General features: G+C 46.3%; 1 protein-coding gene across 2 annotated transcripts in view; it reads left to right on the top strand.

Moving 5' to 3' along the window:
* Positions 1-19,464, top strand: part of LOC135368366 (cuticlin-1-like) — a 201,634-nt gene extending 182,170 nt beyond the window's left edge. For both annotated transcript variants that reach the window (XM_064601576.1, XM_064601577.1), the window contains 3 exons: positions 15,422-15,587; positions 16,807-16,996; positions 17,703-19,464. In XM_064601576.1, the coding sequence (XP_064457646.1) occupies positions 15,422-15,587; positions 16,807-16,996; positions 17,703-18,061 (715 nt within the window). In that variant the 3' untranslated portion in view covers positions 18,062-19,464. The remainder of the gene's footprint in view (positions 1-15,421; positions 15,588-16,806; positions 16,997-17,702) is intronic.
* The last annotated feature ends 2,490 nt before the right edge of the window (positions 19,465-21,954 follow it).

Below are 21,954 nucleotides of genomic sequence, written 5' to 3'. Positions count from 1 at the left end.
CGCTCCCCTGTCTCTTGGAATCAGAAGCGATGATCCTATCATTCACTCTTAGAAATGAACTTCACCGCATAGCACGCTCCTAGCCAACCATAATCTCGAATGATATCGTTATCTTCCCTGATTTGCTGAAAACGGGAGGCGTACGCCTTTTTTGCGACAATTATGAACAGCATAAGTGTCACAAAATAGGCTCCGCCCCTCGTTTTCAACAAATCAGGGACGAGAACTTTGTCATTCGGAATGTTGGTTGGCTAGGAGCGTGCTATGTGGTGAAACTTCGTGACAATGCCTGGCGCAGAGCGTTCCATAATAGGGAAGTTCTGTTGCTAGAGTGTATTCGTGATGGTGGGTCGTGAATATCGGCCCAATATTTGTCCAATATTGGACCGGTATTGCCAATATTGGTCCAATATTGGGCCAAGACGTTGTGCTGCTATAAGGTTAGTGGGGGCTTGGGCAACGAACCCGAGGACCAGCCTCGAATGGAGGATAAGCTGCGAGAGCTGAATACATATATGCACAACCACACTCTAAAAACAGAACTTCACCGCATAGCACGCTGTGCACCATCCATTCCCACGAATGATAGGGTTATCGCTTCTGATTCGAAGAGAGAGGGGAGCGTACATTCTTTTGTGTCAGTTATCGTATATCCAAACTGACACAAAAAGGTGTACGCCTGCCTCTCTCTTCGAATCAGAAGCTATAACCCGATCATTCGTGGCAATTGTTGGCGCACAGCGTGCTATGCGGTGAAGTTCCGTTTTTAGAGTGCACTGCACAGAATGATACCGCTGTCACCACTGATTTGTGGAATGAGCGGGGCGTACGCCTTTTCGTGGCAATTAACGCAACTTTTTGTTATAAAAGGGTGTACGCCTCCCGTCTTCAACAAATCAAGAAACAGAAGGAGATCATTCCGAAGGACTGCTGATTTTGAGCATGTTATGCGGTCAAGTTCTGTTCTTAGTGTGTAGCCTCAAAAGGACTGAATACATTTCCCCCTCCCTTTAGAGTGTAGCATCATCGCGAAGCTTCCACCTGGCAGCAGACGAGCTTATTATTACTACTACTACTCTTTTTCTTATCTGCGCTATATTTAGCTTTAACAAGGCGGCACAAATTGGCGCAGTTCGTGATTATTTGGAGCCTTCACACAAGGCTGGCTCGTTGAGTGCCTTTCAGACGGACTGGACAAGTAGAACAACAAACGTTGATGGGCGCACACGCGCTTGTCCGTTTCTTCGCGCATTTATCTTCCACACACGACGTTTTGACGACGCTCGCATTTTGAATAAGCCCTCGGAGGGGACCCCACTTTTGAATGCTGCATTGCCGACGACATCCTGTGCATAGTAAAGCGAGACTTTGCAAAAAAAAAAAAGAACTTTTTTAAATGACGCATATTTTCAGTGGCCGGCGCACACAAACAAAAGTTTCTCGTTCGTTACGACCTTGAGCTACGACTCGTAAAGTGGAATATATCTTGGCAAGCCGCGAACCAAATCTCACTGATGGATAGCTGAATAAAACACTATACACGATGCACAATGTGGATGCACTGACACAGTATACAGAGAGAGAGAGAGAGTCCACAGGGTAGTTGTGGTCGCATTTTCTTATTGGAAATGAAATGGCAGGAGCGTGACTTCTCGAAATAGAAAGCGAATCGTGAAATCGGCTGCAGTGCAGATTTGCATCCCTCTTTGTTCATTGATCCGAGGACCCCATCTCATCGTCATCATCTGTTGTTGTTGTTGTTGTTGATCCGAGGACGTAAAGGCCCTCGAGGGTCACTTCAACGATTGGGTGCCAGTGTGTTCTTGCATCTTTGCGTAATCACCGTTTGAATGTCTCTGTGCGCGGAGTCTCGGTTTAAAGTGTTGGCCTTGCCTGTTTAAACGGGATGTATACGCATCATTGAGATGGGATATCCAGTTTACGGTGTCTATTTATTCCGCACGCCGAGACTGGGAGGTGACACGGGTTCGAATCCTGTCAGTGCACTCTTAAAAATGAACTTCACCACATAGCACGCTCCTAGCCAACCATCACCCCGAATGACAACGTTCTCGCCCCTGATTTGTTGAAAACGGGGGGAGGAGCCTATTTTGTGCCGTGCATAATGGCACAAAATAGGCTCCTCCTCCCGTTTTCAACAAATCTAGGGCGAGAACGTTGTCATTCGCGGTGATGGTTGGCTAGGAGCGTGCTATGTGGTGAAGTTCATTTTTAAGAGTGCGGCTGCGCTTTCTGAGGTTTTCCCTGGGTTTTCCGAAGACTTTCCAGACGAATGTCGGCACGGTTCCCTCTGAAGTCGGCCCAGGACCCATATTAACTCCCCCTGTCCCCCACTCCTTTCTGCTGTCCTCTCTCCATCTGTCCACATCTGTACGCGCATAGCCACTGTTGCTTCGCAGCGCTAACACGAAATTTAACAAAAAATATTCCGAAATTTGGCGCGAAAAATCGGTAGTTATTTACCGCGGTTATTTACTCGCCGCGAATCGGTGGTTTTCGGTGGGTGTATTTTAAACGTGAAGTGACTCGGGGGAAAATCGTCAAGAAACCAAAATGACCGCGTAAAATAATTCACCGGCGTACAGAACTTTCGTGGATTTACGTCGTGCGGCAGGCCAGAAAAGAAAGTTTATCTCTGTTGGAGTTTTTTTGTTTCTTGTTTTTTTTTATACCGGTGCGAAACGCCAACGCCATATACGCCCTGAAATGCGCACTGTTCATTTCAGAAGCGCAACCAACCGAAACACTCCGATGAAATTAACATGGATTGGATTGAAAAAAGAAAGAAAAATATGGAGTTAACATTATTCGCGACGTAACCTGCATTCGGCTCTGTTTAGACACCCGCACTCAATCATCTCCCAACCTATTCGAGGATAAAAAGAACCCACAACATACACATTGGCTCGATTTAATTTAATCTCGCATACAGAGCTATCGTTTTTCCATTAGCGAGAGTTTGCATGGTTTCAAAACGTTGCCCACTCTCTTTTCTTCTTTTTCTTTCCGAACGATTACTTCGAGTCGAGAACAACAAGCGCGCATTACTGGTTGCCCGCGTATTTTACATCCACCAAGTCCACTTTCAGACGAGCGAACGCGAAGAGAAAAAGAGAGCTCTTCCTATATGGAGTCACAATGATAATCAGATTTCGCGCTCGGTTTGTTGGAAAAAAGAGCACAATCTGGGGAATCCCCGCCCTGTGCATTGGAGGAGAGTGTGCGTGATGACAGCGTGGAGCCCCGACCTTCCATTTCAATGCGTGCACTCGGCTCTTAATGGATCTTACAATCGAGCAGCTCTGATCGAGCACCGAAAAACGAACTCATCCTTTCGTCCCCATTGTGGCTAGCGTGACTCTGCCCTGTTTTCATTAATAATTGTGCCGTCCGCAAGTTGAGCGGACGGGGATTCGGCGCAACGACTCCGAGAGTTTGTGCGGTGCTTTGCTGTAGAAACTATTGATAATGTGAAGATGAAGCAAGTAACTCGGCACAAAGATCAATGGAAAGCAGAGGGTTTTACTTGTCAGGGTGATTCGCAAGAAACCAGGACACGAAGATGGTTATGATGGCTATAAATGGTTATAAATCTGGGGTAGCCGGCCCTCGTGATGAGGGCTACAATCCCCATTTTTTTCTTTCAATCATCATTATTATCATAATGGCGATGATGAAGCGGTTGCCACTGCATCTTCTTCGTAATATTACTGTCCAAGAGAGCGTCGAACCGAAAATTTTATCGGTTCGATTCAAGTTCGGGTTCAAATTTATAAAGGTTCGGTTCCGATTCAGCTCCAGCGTGGGAAACATGTGTCGGTAAAAATCGGTTAGCGAAGGGATTAATCGGTTCGAAAGCGGTTCGTTGTATAAAGTATGTCCGATGGAACAGGACGTACAATCTAAAAAATATTCTGGCGCAGCAATATGTGCAGTAACTAAAACGATAAGCTTTATTTTTCTTTTATTCTCGTTGAGTTTCGATGGTGAACGTAATGAACCGCATGTAATAGAAAGAACGTAGACGTATAGTTCGACAGGAACAGAGCCTCTACAATTTTTGCAAATCAGTGTTTCTGAACCATTATTTGATCACGTAACCGAAATTTTTTCGATCGGTTCAGTTTTGATGTACCAAGGAAATAGCGATTAGTTTCGGTTTTCGGTTCCGTTCGACACTCTGCTGGCCAACATTATTATTCCAAATGAGAAAGTTATAATATACGTAAATGAAAACGAACTTAAAACACGTTACGAAAATCCGGCGTACGCGCCTTTGTAACACAGCATTGATCTTTTGGAACTCTAGCTTCGCACAGGTATCTGAGAACACCATAACGGTACAACCATAGCTGACACAATCATAAGAGAAAGATGCTTCGATTGCCTGTTACCGCCTCGCCAAAAGCACCACACAAATCTTCATTTGAGGGTGTAGATATGTAGAAATCCAGCGAACCGGTAGAGATGTAGGAAGGGAGTTGCCTCAGGACAGAAGCCGCCGCTGTCCTGAGGCAACTCCCTTCCCTGATTTGAGGATGTTGCACTGGAACTCAGCCTGGAGCTCAGGCGCCTGTAGTGGCAGCCACCCTGCTCCAAGACTGTTTTCTTTCCTTTTTTTATTCAGATAATACTTACTTACTTACTTACTTACTTAGCTCCAACAAATCGCCTACATGAGGAAACGCAATAGTCCCTGGGTCCGACGTAAGGTGACTCAGTCTATCACGTGCTGCAGGGAATAGGACTGCGCATAATCTCAACCACCTGGGGCTCTTTTGATGTGCGCCGGCAATCTCCGACACACGGTGCTGGGAGCAATGTTGACCTCTCCCACATTGCTACCGTCTTCTCGGCCGGGATTGAACGCGCGATCTTGAGCTCAGCAAGCCAACACGTCACAGACTCCCCCCCTCGTTGTTTGTTTAGGTACTTGTATAGCAATAGGATATAGTTTGGTGGACACATCTACTTCAGCTAGCGCGGTTGCGCATGTGGTCGCGGATCTCACATGCGCAGATACTGTGTGGATGTGGTTATACTGTCAATGTTATCACTCGCCTCTGTGGTGATCACTCACCAGCGGCATGGCCGAGCGGGTTAAGGCGTCCAGCACGTTGGTCGTAGCCAAGGTCGTGCTGAAGACTGGAAGGTGCACTCTTAAAAATGAACTTCACCACATAGCACGCACCTAACCAACCATCATCCCGAATGACAACGTTCTCGCCCTACATTTGTTGAAAACGAGAGGCGGAGCCTATTTTGTGTCATTATGCACGGCACAGAATAGGCTCCGCCTCATGTTTTCAACAAATCAGGGGCGAGAACGTTGTCATTCGGGATGATGGTTGGTTAGGTGCGTGCTATGTGGTGAAGTTCATTTCTAAGAGTGTGGCGGTGGCTTCGAATCCTACCAACGGCTATATTATCTGAGGCTTTCGCTGAGTTTTCCGAAGACTCTCTAGACGAATGTCGGCACACGGTTCCCCCTGAAGTCGGCCCAGGACGCATTACTAACACCCCGCTCTTTCCTGCTGTCCTCTCTCCACCTGTCCACATCCGTACGCCGCTCATAGTTGCTCTGCGGCGTTAACATGGAATAAAAAAAAAAAGTAATCGCTCAGTGTACTTCTGCAGGAAGGAACGTTGTGAGCATTTTTTTTAAATATTATTATTCAAAGTTTTAATGAGAGTCCGGAAACTTGTTTCGCCTTCTTCGTCGCTTGTTTGTTGGAAGTGAGCGAAGCACATTTCCGCCGTGTCTCAGAATATACTTTTATCCGAGGCAGAAGTGACAATGCAGTTCGAGCATTCTCGCTTGTTAGAGGCGCTAGAATACCTTTTCTTTCGTTAGGCAAAGAACGAGCTCGTTCTTTTCAGGAGTTGTAATTTGACTTCTCCCCTTTTCGTCTCCTCCGTGTCAGAGGTTCGCTGTTGTTGCGAAACTTGACACCTAAGCTCCATGGTGGCTTGACTCATTTCAGTACCAGACTGCTTTGCTTACGCACGCGGGGGTGACACAAACCCGCCATTGTTATGAAACTACCCTCAAGCGGGGGTGCTTTTCGCAAAACTGCCATCTTGCCCTGGTCACACGTCGTAGGAAACGTCATTTTGAGGTAGGTCATGGGACTTTGTTTACATGTCGTTCTAGCACTTGCCAAGATATTCCCCGTCGGCACAAAGCCGAGAGGAACGTATTTGGACAGCGTATACTATACGGTGCTTGGATTGGATTGCATAGGATTGGATAAGGAAAAAAAATTGAGAGGTTAGTCCCGACCCACTTAGGACTGGCTACTCCGAAACGCGCCTCTATTCGGTGCTTCTTCCGCGACATGTTAGCCCATTTCGCATCTGCTCGGTGTGTCATAATGCCGGATCGTCATCGCATCTTTGGAAGTCGTCAACAGTACGGTCGGAAGACGTCCGAAACGGTGCACACAAACTGTACACGCTTTGTGTACGAACGAATTTGCCTCCGATTGCCTCCGATCACGGGCGTGGCCATCTTTAGGGTCACGTGTGCGTTGACGTTTGCTGTGACGTGCGACCAGGACCTGTCCAGAATGCATTGCGTTCGTCCAGCTAGTCTATCTATGGAACTATAGATTGGAGGCCACTCCTGTGCTTACACATTACAATTCAACAACACGAAAAACGATCAAATACAGACATTTCACCTGCACTCAAAATATGCCGATGAAATTTGCAGCCAAGTATTCATAATCGTATCTTCTAGCCGGCGCTTTCGTAACCGCGTGACGTCACTGTACCTTCACGTAACTTCCGGGTTCTCCACTTCGCAGCAGTCAATCCACCGATTCCAGGAAAAACTTCCCGATTACGTTTCTTTTTTAATTCCGTGTTAGCGCCGCGAAGCAACTGTGGCTATGAGTGGCGTACAGACGTGGCCAGAGGACAGCAGAAAGGAGTAGGGGACAGGTTAGTATGCGTCCTGGGCCGACTTCAGGGGGAACTACCTGTGCCGACATTCGTCTGGAAAGTATTCGGAAAACCCAGGGAAAACCTCAGACTGCACAGCCGGTGACAGGATTCGAACCCGTGTCACCTCCCAGTCTCGGCGTGGGAAGCGATCATCTCAACCGCTATGCCACGGGAGCTGGTCGATTACGTTCCACCGTATCCCGAAGCAGTCCTCAATCGCATTTATCTCGGTCGCACACCCTTGTGAAGTGCACCAAGGTGTGGTAGCTCATGCTTACGTCATGGTGAAACCAAAACCAGATGTGAACGTGCCGTTCTCTTTGCTTGTTTATAACTTAACTTTTAACTTTTTAAGTAACTTTTTTTTTCGGGTGGGAATGTCCCGTCCTGTACAACAACAACAACAATAAATGATGACGATGAGCTGGAGTGTTTCACCGCGGTGGTGCGGTATCCTACCCCATTGCACGTGGAACGTTATGTGAAGATGATGAAGGCTGTGAAGGCCGTCCTATACGGCACACAGCTGTGCACTCTTAAAACAGAACTTCACCGCATAGCACGCTCCTAGCCAACCATCATCTCGAATGGCATCGTTAATCTCTCCCCTGATTTGCTGGAAACGGGAGGCTTACGCCATTTTTGTGACAATATTATGAACTGCGTAAGTGTCACAAAAAAAGGCGTACGCCTCCTATTTTCAACAAGTATGGGGAAAGAACGATGTCATTCGAGATTATGGTTAGGAGCTTTCGAACTGCACGTTTGCAACTTCAGAGATCCCTGGACCGTCTTGATAGCCGACCCGTTGACGTCATGAAAGTGTTGGGCGAATGGCCTGCGATTCATCGGCAGGGTGCACAGCGCTCACTCATCGCCTTCGTCAAGAGCATAGCAGAGCTCTCGTTAGACGTTCTTTTTTTTTCTTTTTTCTTTACTAGACCTGGAGTAGCTTGTCCCACAGTGAGCGGGCTCACATCTCCATTTATTTCTCCTATAATCATCATCATCATCGATGGTTACGAGCGTGCTATGTGGTGAAGTTCATTTTTTAAGAGTGTGGGGTAAGTTTCATACACAACAGTGTTTCGTACAACACGCTTCTGAATTGTGGATTCTATACGAAAAGTGCCATTTTCAAAGGGCGCATATTTTAGAGAACACCGCCTTTGCGGGGGGCGTATTACATTTATAACACTGTCTCAGATGGGTGTTTTGCAAATACAATTGTCAACAATGTTATTGCACCAATTCAGTTGAGCCTATACGAAATTTAAAAGAGGTGTTTGCTTTACTAAGATTACTTTTTGCAACTGAAATGTTTAGAAAACTTTACCGTGCTGACTGTCCCTGAACGGTTTTAGCCAAGTCACGCTGGTTCCGTCAGGCTACTCCGCAGTATAGGAACGTATTTACGTCAAAACAAGATGCACGGCGTTCAACTCTGTTATCACCCTGCTTTTGACTGCTTTGTGGAGAACGTTTTGAGCTCGGTAGCGGCCTGTCACCTTCCCCGAACAACGCATGAGTCAGCGCTTCCCGACACCCTTTGTCTTTGCAACACAAAAAAGCACTCGCGTATTAGGAACCGTTGTTATCGGCGCCAGCTTTCTTCCTACGCACTGTGGGTGACATTTTGAGGAATAGTGCCGTTTGTTTGTCGAGCTGCAGACATCTGGACATTCGTCACCTTGCTTCACCGTGTTCTTCTCTCATCCCCCGACCCTTTTTCCGTGTCAGCTATCGTTTGTTTAAACGGCTTCGAGTCACTGCTATGGTCCGTAGTTGGTGACGGAAGCTAATGTACGTGTGTTTGCCCGCTCTGGAGACTGACTGACTGACTCGGGCCTTCAAATATAGTCGCGTCCTAAGTGCAGCTATCGTTATACCAAGCAGGACAGGAACCAGACATAGCTCAAGTATCTCTGGCGTAACTTTAAGAGCTCTGCCTCTTGGTTGGTGCAACCTGGGCTACTTCAGAGAACATCAGGTGCAGAGCTCCATTTTTAGATGCAGCTAGAAAAGCAACCGGAAAAGCGGCGACTTATCTTCCACGCGTGCGTCTTCCGATCGTCCCCTATTGGCTGATTTATGCGTCATTCGCGATTGAATTGCTTGGAGCGCTGCCACGCTCCTGCATTCTAAGAAAAAAGGGAGCGAAAAGGTGGTAACTTTCATAGTTACCACCTAGGTCAACATACAGTCTTAAAAATGAACTTCACCGCATAGCACGCTCCTAGCCAACAATCAACTCAAATGATATCGCTATGTGCCCTGATTTGTTCAAAACGGTAGGCGTACGCCTTTTTTGTGACACTTATGCGGTTCATAATTGTCACAAAAATGGCGTACGCCTCCCGTTTTCAGCAAATCAGGACAGATAACGATATCATTCGAGGTGATGGTTGGCTAGGAGCGTGCTATGCGGTGAATGATACAGATAAAATGGTTAAAATGGTCCTTTTGAAACTTTGTGTTGTGTCGTCTGTTTTTCATATTTTTCCCAGTCTCGGGTTCTCGTCATGGATCTATGCGGTGAAGTTCATTTCTAAGAGTGTAGCGTCTGATAAAGGGTGTAAAAGGGTGGTAAAAGCAATTATCATATATCCGAGTTGCTACAGAGAGGCGTACGCCCCCCTCGTTCACCGAATGAGAAGCGATAACCCTGTCATTCGTGGCAATGGTTGGCGGACAACATGCTATGCGGTGAAGTTCTGTTTTGAAAGTGAGGTAGCAGGTAGAACTTTGCAACGTTTAAGGCACAACATATGCGACAACTTTTACCTCCTAAAAGGTGTAACTACTCAGCCCTTTTTTCTAAGAGTGTGAACACTAAGAAAAAAGGGTGTGAAAAGGTGGCAACTTCTACAGTTACCACCTAGGTCAACATAGCGTCTTATAAAGGGTGGTAAAAACAATTATCACATCAAAATTGCTACAGAAAGGCGTACGCCCCCTCGCTCTTCGAATCACAAGCGGTAACACTATCATTCGTAGGTAGCTGGTAGAACTTTGCAACTTTTTAGGCACAGCATATGCTACAACTATTACCTCCTAAAAGGTGTAACTGCTCCACCCTAAGAGTGTGGAGCCATGGTGAGCAGACGTTGCTGGAAACATGACCACATGAACGGGCCCATGAAGAATGGCGTCCTTGATCGTCAACGCTCCTTGGTGTCTTACTTTAAACGATTGTATAGGTGATGCTTGTAAATCCTGCGGGAAAACGAGGAACTATAGCTACGTCACCTCGTTACTCTCAAGTTTACAACAACAAAGTTGATTGACATATAATTGGTGCCACAAACAAAACTGACAACTTTTGTTGTCAGTTGCGAAGTATATATACGAAGTAACTATACGAAGACGTATATCGTTACTGAGTATCGACCACCGCACTTGACCGAAGACCGGGAAAGTTTTTTTTTTCTTTGTCTCTTTTCTCTTCTTTTCTTTTCCTTTATCCAGAACGACGTAAATTGAGGTCGATACGCGGGCGACACACATCGAGTAATTTGGACGTAGATGGACATAAGAACGATGCGTCTATCATGTGCTCGGACTCCGAAGCTCCACCCAGGCGCGTGATCGCTGACCGCTATGGAGCTTAAAATGAGATACATTACTGGAACAATGCTTTCTGGGGCTCGGTATATCACCTCCCTTGACGGCCTGGGGCCCCACGTCACACGTTCCTTTCCTTTGACGCTGCCGTTGAGGGCGCTTCGTGAGGGCACTCTATAGACCCTGTGTATGCTTTGCCCCACTGAAGTATAGCACGGACACGTGTTACGTTTCAGTTTCTTTTAGTTTTGTCTGTGCTATACTTGCAGCACTTCCTACACATAGCGGTTTATCCTCACTCTAGAAACAGAACTTCACCGCAAAGCACGCTGTGCGCCAGCCATTGCCACGAATGATAGGGTTATCGCTTCTGATTCGAGGAAAGGGATGTTCATCATCATCATCCATTCATCTATGTTGTTGTTGTTCGAGGAAAGGGATCGGCGTACACCCTTTTGTGGCAGTTTGGATGTATGATAAGTGCCACAAAAAGGCGTAAGCCCTCCTCTGTCCTCGAACCAGGGGCGATAACCCTGTCATTCGTGGCAATGATTGGCCCACAGCGTGCTATGCGGTGAAGTTGTGTTTTTAGAGTGCAGAATCGCAAGCACGATGGATGTCGAAAAAAAAAGAAGGAAACAGGTTGGGGGGGGGGGGGGGGGGCTTACTATTACAATTGCTTTGTAATAGCTTTATGCATATCATTGCCGATACGTGCTTAAAGCTGAAATAACCAGTGATGGGAAGTACTTGATTATACTACTTTAGGCAGTACTTGTACGTACAGTACATTTCAGTTTGCGTACTTTGCTTTGCACTTTACTTACAGTACATTTCAATTTGCGTACTTTGCACTGTACCAATTGGCAATAATAAGTTACCAATTGGTAATACAAGCGCAAAGCTTTGTCACAATGTCATTTTATTCAGTTCATATTAATGAGACATCTGTAAGCTGTCCATGTTTTCTAGCTAGCGCTTGGCAAAAATGCTAGCTAAAAGCTTTCTAAAGATAACAGTCGAAAAATAATTATCTCACGTTTTATCACCACCAAGCGTTGAAACGTCCAGCGTTACGATCCATAATTTGTAATGTATTGGATGAATACATTAAAGCACTTTGCAAATGACTTTGTACTTTACTTAAAGTATGTGAATGGTACATCGCGCTGTACTTAAAGTACAACAGCCGCTAGGTACTTGGTACTTTACTTCAAGTATACGATTTCGAGGTACTTTGCCCATTACTGGAAATAACAAAGGCTCCCCCTGGAGGGAGTGTGCGGGAAAGAAAGGCAGCTAGAAGAGTGCCTTCAAACATTTGCGGGGTAGGGGGGGGGGGTATGGGGGTGAGTGGGATCTGGATAAAGCAGTGACGACACATATAGTCATCGCTCATAAAGTACCACGCAGAATACCCTGGAATCCCGAAGATTATGCAAAGCACCTAATCGGCTAGATCTTCCTATCTCCATATTTTCGGTGTACATCTATCCGTCCATCTGTCCTGCCACCTGTAAGACGTCTTTCGCCTCTATTTATTTATTTATTTTCCAGAAACTCCTTTGTATCTTCGAGTCTTGTGTAAATCTTGTGTAAACGTTATGTACGACCTTGTGTGAGTGCTGAAGTCTTTGGACTGCAGTCTGAAAAAAGAATACGATATTCTTGTTGCTTGCCTCGGTTGAGCATCGTGTTTGCGTTAGTGAATTTGTGGACTTGCCCTTGGTTTGTGTTTGCCTACGCAACCAAATATTTAGGTTGGCGGTCGGCATATCGTTCGCAAACGCTAGTCAATGTATACCGGTATGGACGGGACGCCACCCCTGCACGCAGTTGCAACTACCCTCCGTTATAATTGCTGTGCTCCAAGGCTTAAGTAACACCGGCTAAGCATCCTTTTGTTCGAAGCTATCGTGCATAATTCAAGGCGACAAAGAGTACCAATATACTGCAAGTCTTACACTCACGACTTACCGAAGCACAACACATTAGAGGATTTCCGGATGACCCTTTTAAGGGCTGGAAGTCATTTTGTTAGCACGTTATTATGCCGCAATTAGAGTACGACGCTCTTATTATTGTGAAAGGTAAACATTGAGGAGCGCTTGGAGGGGCGTGGCCGCTGGTAAAGGGGCGACAAAGGTGAAAAAAATAAAAAGAGAGAGAAGTTCAGTCGCGTGATCGGACTCGCGCTTTGTTGTTCTTTGAGCAGGGTGAGAGGTGCTATTTGTTGTTCGAAGCCCCGGAAACCTCCTTTTGTTTAGGGTGGGAAGATAATTATCCGGCCAGGGACTGTCCGTGTATTTGTTTGACTTTCCGCTTTTCTTTTTCCTCGCGATCGTCTGCGTTGAGAGGAGGTAAAAATGCTAGCGTTTGTTTAATCTCGCTTCCGCACGCTTCGGTGATCTCCAAGGTGCGCGAAAGTTAGATTTTAAATTTCCGAAAAGACGCGGTACATTGCTGTTCCTGTTGTAGCGGTATAAGTGCCCTGTGTGAGAATCGGCAAAGTACGTTCTGTTGGCTCATATTGAAATCCAGCGCCATCTTGCAGCGCTTCAAATCTCACAATTAACGATGAATTGAGAGTTTTTCGAAGGGGCGTGTTTGGTATGTTCATGTAAAATAATAGTATTGTTTTACTAGTAGGGATGCACTAGTATTGGGAATACGTGTATGTATGTATGTATGTATGTGTGTGTGCGCGCGTGCTTGTACGTGTGCATCTTGTACATCACTCACGGAAAGTGTTCCAAATTCTAAGCACGAAATCTCATTCTTTGAGATCGTGTTTAAGTCTTTATGCACATCAATAACTCCCGCAATGCACTCAGAGCCCCAGACGCAAAACCCGTTTGTAAAGATCCTCTGTAATGACAACTATGGCTGCCACCGGCATGCGCTCAGTCAAGCGAAAGGTTCAGTGTCCCTTTCCGGAAAGAATGTCGTAACTTGAAGGAGCGACAAAGAACACCGATCTAGAGATCCCGGAACTATTTTCTACACTTGCTCGTTTACTGTTTGTCACCGTACTCGAAAGAAACAATGGAAGTCCTTGTCCGCCGACGAGATCCCCTCTTCCCCAAGCCATTTAAAGACCACAGATACGTGAACTGCAGCCGTCGAATTCCTCGGTCGATCCCTTAGGCTTCCGTACCGGTTCAAGAGAGCCGTGAAAACAGGTGCAAGTGGCGCGAAGTGCGGCAAAGTTAGAAGAGAGGTGTCAGGACAAACAGACTCGGGTCAGTGATGCTCTCCTCAGACACTGTCCTGTGGATCTCTTCACAGCTCTATTCCGCACTTCTCCCGACGCAGAAAACAACTCCTGCTGAGAACTCCTCTTTGACTGTCTTCAAGGGCTTCTCCTCTGTTGTTCTGTCTACAGTCACTGATTTAAGCAGTTCCGTCTTTTCGCGTAGCCTATTAAGTGCGCTTCGAGCGCTCTATAGTTGTGTTCAACTTAAAGGGAGACTTCGCAAGGATTCGAAAGAAATTAGGTGAGCATCATACCGAACACGGACCAGCCCCCTCGATACTGCATACAACGTTCGCATTCATTTTGCGCGAGTATATTATTCGTAAATGATGACAATAGCAAACCGAAACCGAAATGCGAAGCGCGGAAAACGGAGCTTCATATTACGGCTGTTCGTCCGGAGGAGGATTCTGTGACGTCACCCAGCATTGTCGTCTGCTTCCAAGCCTGCATTCTTTCTCCCTTGCCGGATGCCGGATGATGTCAGCAGTGTGTTGCTTTCAGCGCCCTCTCACTTCACAGAGGCGAAACGCTCGCTTCGTAATAATACGTCTGCGGAGTTTTGGACCGAGATATTTCGTATACACATGTTCCTGACATCCCAAAGATTGCGGATATTCTTTGTGGTGGTTTTGTTGCGGAGTCCCACTACCTCAGCTCTCAAACCATTACTGCACCGCAGATAGGATGGCTGCGCACAGAGACGTCCCTCTCCTTGCTCCGCCGGACAGTTATGATCCATCACACTCACACTACGCGAGCCCTCCCCAATGGTGGCGCTGCAGGATTTCTCCTGGCGCGCTATTGTGTCTCCTTGTCTCTAACGGCGAATGTAGATGACGCTAGCTGGCTGGTAGGCTGATAAGTCATATTGTGACTTTAAGGCTTTTGTGCATAGGCATTGAGGGCTTTATTGATTGATTAGTTGATCCATGTCATAATAAGGTATTGGATGTCGCATAATTATTCACCCATCACCTCATCATTTCATATGTCACATGTCATACCACGGTCCCTCAATGCTCTTTCGGGTGAGGAAACTTGTCTGTTTGTGGGAGTGGGGTTTCCTGACCAGAAGGAGTAGAGAGGGGCCTTGGTCGTATACTGACGACTGCACCCTGTGGTTGCGAGCTACAACATAAGTGGAAGATTTTCTCACTCACGTTGTCTTTTATTTGTACATGTCACCTCACGTTGTCTTGTATTGTACTCACTATATGTACTTATTTGGTGTTGCTGTTCAAGCCTAATGAATACATCGCGAAAAGTACTTTGACAGGTGCACGCGACTGACAAATACTCAAATGAAAGAAACGCGAAAAGACAAAAGCGAAAAAAAATCTTCAAACAGTATACGACGACGTCGCATATAATGTTCATTTCGAGGTGTATACCTCAAAGGGAATCCCTGCGCATTGATGCGACATTTTTTCATGTGCGCAACGTGACATTTTACTACACGCGTACAGCTTGGTACTTGCAAATCTCATCGCGTACGCTTCATTTTACACACTATAATATAATTGACAAAGAAAGATAGGCGCTTTTTTTTCTGCTTTCTCTTCAACTTGAAGATGATCCTGTGTATTAAACGTACACTGTATGTAAATAAGCGGCACTTTTTCATTACAGCTGCCCCGTGGATCGCACGGTATCCGACAAGGTGTACGTGGACGACCAGAGCCGCACGACTGGGGACTATTACCTCTACATACCACTCAAAGTGTTCCGATTCTTGGACGGCACCAGGGTGTCATTCTCCTGCAACGTCATTGTATGCAAGGACGACTGTCCTGGGGTAAGGAAGGCCGTGTTGCGGATGTGTCCTCTAGCCCTCCATACTGTCCTCTCATACTGCACTGGTTGGTCACGTGGTCAGTACCACGTGATGATGATTGGTTCAGACCTGCAGGCGCAGATGTGAGCCATTACGCTGGAGCAGAGCGGCAGACATCCAAGCGGCTTTGCATTTGTCTTGCGTTGGCTACACGATGGCAAACATACCCATGTTATCCTGTTGTCCGAAAAGTTTGAGGGTAGCCTTTTTATGCTGGCGCACTGAATGTCTCGTCCGCCATCTTTTTTGGCCTTTCAGAAGACGAGGGCGGCTTCGAAACAAGCCCCGTAGATTCCGAACGTGTAGGCTACCATCCGATGTAGGCTATGTAGGCCATTCGATGTAGGCCATGTAGGCTACCATCCGGTACTTATCGTGCACAAGCGTTTCCTCCGACGGAGCAGGCGCATGCGCAGTGGCCGCAACACTGACTCGCAAAGTTATCGGAGGTGGAGAAAAGGTCAACTATAACTTTCACTATCTTTCTGTATACGAATATACAGAGCAGTTTTTTATCCTTAGCAGAATTTTTATAAAAATCTCTAAAAAGTTATGAAATATCTAAAGGATAAAAAAAAAAAGACTTGTATATTGCTGAATGTACAACCAGCCGACTAACAAGCATACAAGTTTTCGTGACCCCATCTCGAACATCAACAATACAAAGGGACAAAAAGCTAAATGTAAAAGAAAACTACTGTCACCTGATCCGTGGATCAACTTACAACGAAATGTAGTTTTAATAGCTATTATAATATATTATGTACAGAGGTATATGCACGACCCGACTTAACTTGCTTTGTGTCTTGTTGGTAAATATATTTGATACGAATGAATAAATCTTCTTTAGTCTGTTCTCGTACACAGAAGACCTGTCGATACGAGGTTTCTTCTGGGATTAACAAAGTGATTTAGACCATCGCACGAGGATTAAGTCGAGGACTGAATTGCTTCCTCGCGCTTGCAATTAGAGTTCGTCAAGGAATCCCAGGTGACGGATTGAAATCGTTTCCGCACTACGAAGAGGTCGTCTGTTTGCAGCGATTGCAGACGGCTAACAGGACGGAGTGAGAAAGATTACATGCAGAAAAGGGGACGGAGGGGGCGGGGGGTGAGAGATTACACATTGACGTTAAGTGCTGAAGGTAACATCGATGTTTCGCTCCACCATTTGGCACAGACGGATTGTGGTGATGATGTGGGAATGTCATACGGAAGACGACGACGATCAACCTCCGTTGTGGAAGTGCGACCAGAACAGACGGGACAACTGCGCACCGTCACCCGTGACGTCACGGTACTCGACCAGGGACAGTATCGAGGACAGCATAAGAGCACTGATGCCGTTGGATCTTCTAGCTGGGAGCCTGGTATGTTTTCTGAAATCAAAGGTTCACGCTAATGTCGTTAACGTAATAAGTGCCAAGTAATGAGACTCTCGGACATACAGACGCAATGACACGTCATCCGCTTTGTGCCTGTCAGCCCTAATGGGATATGAGTCCAGGTTATCAAGACATCACCCTCAAAAATAATTATTGTTCTCACCCAGTACAGTACGGCCCATTGAAGTCAGTAAGAAAAGAATGACAGATACGTATCCGGTGGTGCTGTTGGACTATACGGTGTTGTGGGCGAAGCAAAGTCTCAAGACATTACGTTGATTCCTTTGTTGTCTGGAGCTCTTGCTGGGTGCTGCAAACGAACATGCACGTCACACTTTGGCGATATATCAAGGGACAACACTTTCACTATGGACGCTGGAACCCGGTTACGGCTTAGCGATGAGATCCTAAACGTTTCGCTATGTTACTTGTCCACTTGAATGGAAGCGCCAAATTAATTTCCAACCACATGTGAACATACTGTCCCGTACGGGACCTTTCCATCGTGCGGTGTCTTTAGTTTTCCTTTCCCGTATTTTTCGTTTGAGACGCTCTTCTGGCAGGCTGTCTTCTTCACGCGTCACGTCACTTTTTACGATTCTGCACACTGCACACTGCGCAGAAAAACCTTACGTGTCACGTCACGGTACCATTATTATTATTATCGCACTTTCTCTCTTTCGTGTAACAGTGGAACGGCGGGAGAGAATTCGGACGCGGACGAGTCGTCCGAATTTCGAGGACAGCACCGCACCAGCCTGCCGGAACACACTCATGGACAGCATATCCTTCGCGTGGGTCATCGGCGGAGTGGCACTCCTCATCGGTCTCTTTCTGTCACTGTTCCTGAACGCCGTTCTCTACCGCGCCGTCAGACGAAAGCAAGAGACACTCAGCTACGACAACAACGAATCCAATCCGGAGACCGGCAGCGTGTGTTCGGACAGCACGACAGGTAGCCAAGCAGCCTTTGAGATCAAGTACCCTTCGATCCCACCGAGGCCCGAAAGCATTTATGGCTTCAGTATGTTTGGGTTTAATCGTTTCTGAGAGAGACGATATGTGATGATATGAGTGTCTTTGACTCCTCAAGGCGGTCAGCCTACTGTTCTTAGCTGCTGCGAGGACGAAGGACACACTGCCCACAGGGGAATGGTGCGGTCGTATAGGTTTTGGAGTCCCAGACAGCACATAGCTGTTTTTTATTCGCTAAGAGCTTTTAATAAAAGGCTATAAGAGCAGGACAGATGCCGGTTTTGCGGACCGGCTGAACGGTCGAGCGGACATGCGACTACCAGATGTCTAATCAACTAACTTATAAGTTTTCAGGGAAATGTGAGATAGCCGAATTGGAGCTAGCCATTATTCAAAGCCACTCTCCTTTTTTGAAAAAAAAAAGAATACGAAACGAGCAAATGCGCCGAAATATCCGTAACCAAATTTTATTATACAAATGAAGCGAAACCGAAACAAAGTGCGTCTCGATTGCAGGGAGAACAACGTCCACTTCTCGTCGAAGGGTCGCGTGCTTTGGAGCGACGGAGATGATTGGACTAGGCGCTGATCTGCTGGCAGGATCCACCGCCTTGCACTCTAGATAAGCCGCAAAAGGCGAAGGTCGTGTTCTTCCTCGGCTCCTGATGCGCTTCGTTTCGGTTTCGGTTCGCTCAGTAGCATAGCAAAATTTCGGGATTGGTACACCAAAGTACGTGCGTGTTTGTGAAAATATTGTGGCTTTAAATAATGACTGGCCCCAGTTCTGCTATATTTCAAATTTTCCCGAAAATAATATCTAATAAAAAAGTTGATTAATGACTTTTAGTGAAGTATAGTCATCTAGTAGGCTACGCATTGAACAGAATGTCCTTGTCTGCAAATGTTTATGCAGATGCAATGGCCTCCAAGAATTGCACCTGTGCTGCTGTCTTGTTATTTTTTATAAACATATCTGTAAGGAGTAAAAAAAGCACCTACCTATGTGTATATGTGTGCATAAACGTGCATGTACGAATAAAGCTCTAGTTAGTGCTGACTGGTACGTACACGAATGCCGTTTTCATTGCGGCAGGCAAAGTTCGAATGATGACGTCTTGGGTAACATGGCTCTCGAACAAAACTGGTGCTGGATCTAGTGTCTTTCTTCGACGAACGTGGATAGAAAATGTTGTTTTTCTTCCTGCTCTGCACGTTGTTGGATTAAATGCACATTGTTTCGTAATGTTTATCAAATGGAAACGCAATGTGTATTTCGTCATTTTACACCGCCACATCTTCTGTAAGTATACTGCGAGAGTAGGTTTGTATAATGTCCATGTTACTGCGGGAACTCTCTCTACCACCGCCATGTACTCGGCCGTCGCCAGGTACATACTATTGTACTAAAAAAATATCATTCTACGTGTACCACACAAATACTACCCCATCCATGTGTCATTAAAATATTTCTGGCGGCATTCGATTCTCTGATGTGGATAAATGAACACTTTTACTTATACACCAGGTGCCCGCAAAATCGAAGTATCCTACGTTGAAGCCGTGTGGTAGCTCTGCACTCATTTGCCTTTACTACCTGCGACTCAAGAGACGTTCTCTCGTGGATGAATGTCAGTCTTCTGCGAACGATCAGGGACGCTGGGTTAGTTGGTTACGCCCTATGATCTCGGACTGCTCAAGAACCAGAAATGCTTGAGATGAAACAGTGTATTAAAGGGGTACTAAAGTTCTCTTCGCAGAATGGAGTGTGCCATTACCTTGACAAGAAGACAAAAGGAACGGGAGTCGTCCGTTGCGTCGTTCGTGATTTATGAAGGAAACAGCCTGTAGTTTGCGGTTTCCCTCTCCCTCACGTTGCGGAGCGCGCTCTCATTGGTCTCCGCAAAGGATTTGTCCAATCATCGCGGGAATATCGTTGGAGGAGACCAATCCGAGGTGCCTCCGCATTGTAGCGCTTCTTGAGAAGGAGAGGGAGGAGGAGAGCGTAAATTGAGGTTTCATTCGCTCATAAATAACGAACGACGCAACGGATGAACCCCGTTCGTTTTATGTTGGTGTAAAAGTAACAACCTTTACTTGGCAAATTTCCGAGTTCACTTCGCTAAAATTTACATAATTAACCTTAGGTTACATGACATGCACATCAGGAGGTGACAAAAACATAGTAAGAACAAATGCCGTTGACCGCATAATTCTCTGTGGTGTATAGTTTTTTTTAAATTAAAATTCAATTACACGTTTTCTGGGACACCCCGTATAGCGTGCCCTTGTTGCGATGAGCCAGCGTGGAACTAAAGCACGAACAGCAACGAATGCCCTCAAAAGCAACACGCATACCAATTCGTAATTTTCGATCACGCGGTCTATTAAGTCGACCATATAAGACATCATGTTCCACCTTTGCATTCTTCACGGCGTCTCGCTTTTGAAGCACCTATGCCCCCCCACCTGCGAACCTTCCTTCCTGCTCGTACACCGACTTCTGCTTAAATGGAAGGCCTTCGCGTGTAGCACCTGTGGAACACGCCCACGGAGGGCATCTATCCACTTGCCCCGTGCCACTCGAGATTTTGATAAAGTAGCGCGTCTCTCCACCGGGAAAGCGTGATTCGTTGGCAGAGACGGATGGTCATGCCGTAGCTGTCGGATAGCACGCGGTGAAGCCTCTTGTCTGCATCGGGATTCAAGGCCGCGGTCATGCTTCGGTTTCTTGGTACGGGGAGGAGATGCCCGTGTCAACGTTCCCTGCTAAACGCTGGCGAGCCATGTGCGACAGACACGCCCAATAAAATCCAGACGACGCGCAGTTTGTATTTGGACTAATTTTGCTGCCGTAACATTTTTCTTTCGCCCGTGACACTTCGCCTGTGCGTCTTTCTTTCTTTTTTTTTTTGTTTTTTTTTTTTTTTTTTTGTTTTACGTAGAATGTTAGTCTTTCCGGTCGTTTATGTGTCTGGTGAAATTTCGTGTTTCGATTTAGCGTTAAAGTTTGGTTTGTGATTAAATTAATCAAATTAACGCAATCAATTAAATGCTCGAGTAGTAATTAATAAATTAGCCACTTAATAAATTGGAAATTAATTGACTTACCTCTATTCTTGTTTCTTAATTTTCTCTGCATCTGTCCACGTCTGTACGCCACAGTTGCTTCGCGGTGCTAACACGAATTAAAAAATATATATTCACCGCGAGAAGTTGCCCTCTGAAAACCCAAAGTGCCTCCATGGACGTTGCCAACGCCGCCTGTCACTGTCTCTATTACGCGGCCTCAAGAACAACAAAAAGAGCTATCCTGATGTTATAGTTAGGCAACTTACCCTTGACTTCATCGAGGCTCAATACCGCAACAGCACCGCTGAATACACGGATGGATCGTCGACCAGGGACACTTCATCTTCAGCCTTTACCATTCCATCAGAGTCCGTTACACCCGTGGGTGTCGTCTGTCTCACCGTACCTCATCGACATCCGCAGATGAACATTGCTACTTTGAACTTTGCATGAACTTTATGCTATCTTGTTATTGTTGACATATGCGGAAGACTGTGAACCGCGGCACTGCGTAATTTACACCGACTCCAAAGCAGCTATCCTGTGCATTAAAAACATGGGCATCCGCGGTTCCCTTTCCCTCAGTGGTGATAGATGTCCTGTGCGCCCTGAAGTCCCTACAAGGTCGCTCCCACTCCGTTGCCTTTCAGTGGGTTCCAGGGCATTGCGGAATAACTGGGAACCACGAGGCCGACGCTGCCGCTGCCGCTGCACATCAACAACGGCCTTCTATGCCCATTATACACTCGAGAGGAGACAGAAGATCCCTCCTCAGGCATTTGTCCGATTCCTGGTCTACCCTACAGTGGCAACACGACATTCCAACTATGTCCTCTTTGGGAAGTGTAAACCCAACGCTGTCGAAGGTTCATGCGAATTGTGGACCACAATTCGCATGA

This window comes from Ornithodoros turicata, chromosome 9 (assembly GCF_037126465.1).
Source record: "Ornithodoros turicata isolate Travis chromosome 9, ASM3712646v1, whole genome shotgun sequence".
In the NCBI taxonomy this organism is placed as follows: domain Eukaryota; kingdom Metazoa; phylum Arthropoda; class Arachnida; order Ixodida; family Argasidae; genus Ornithodoros; species Ornithodoros turicata.
Note: the sequence above shows the minus strand (reverse complement) of the source record. Positions and strands in the feature narration are given on the sequence as shown.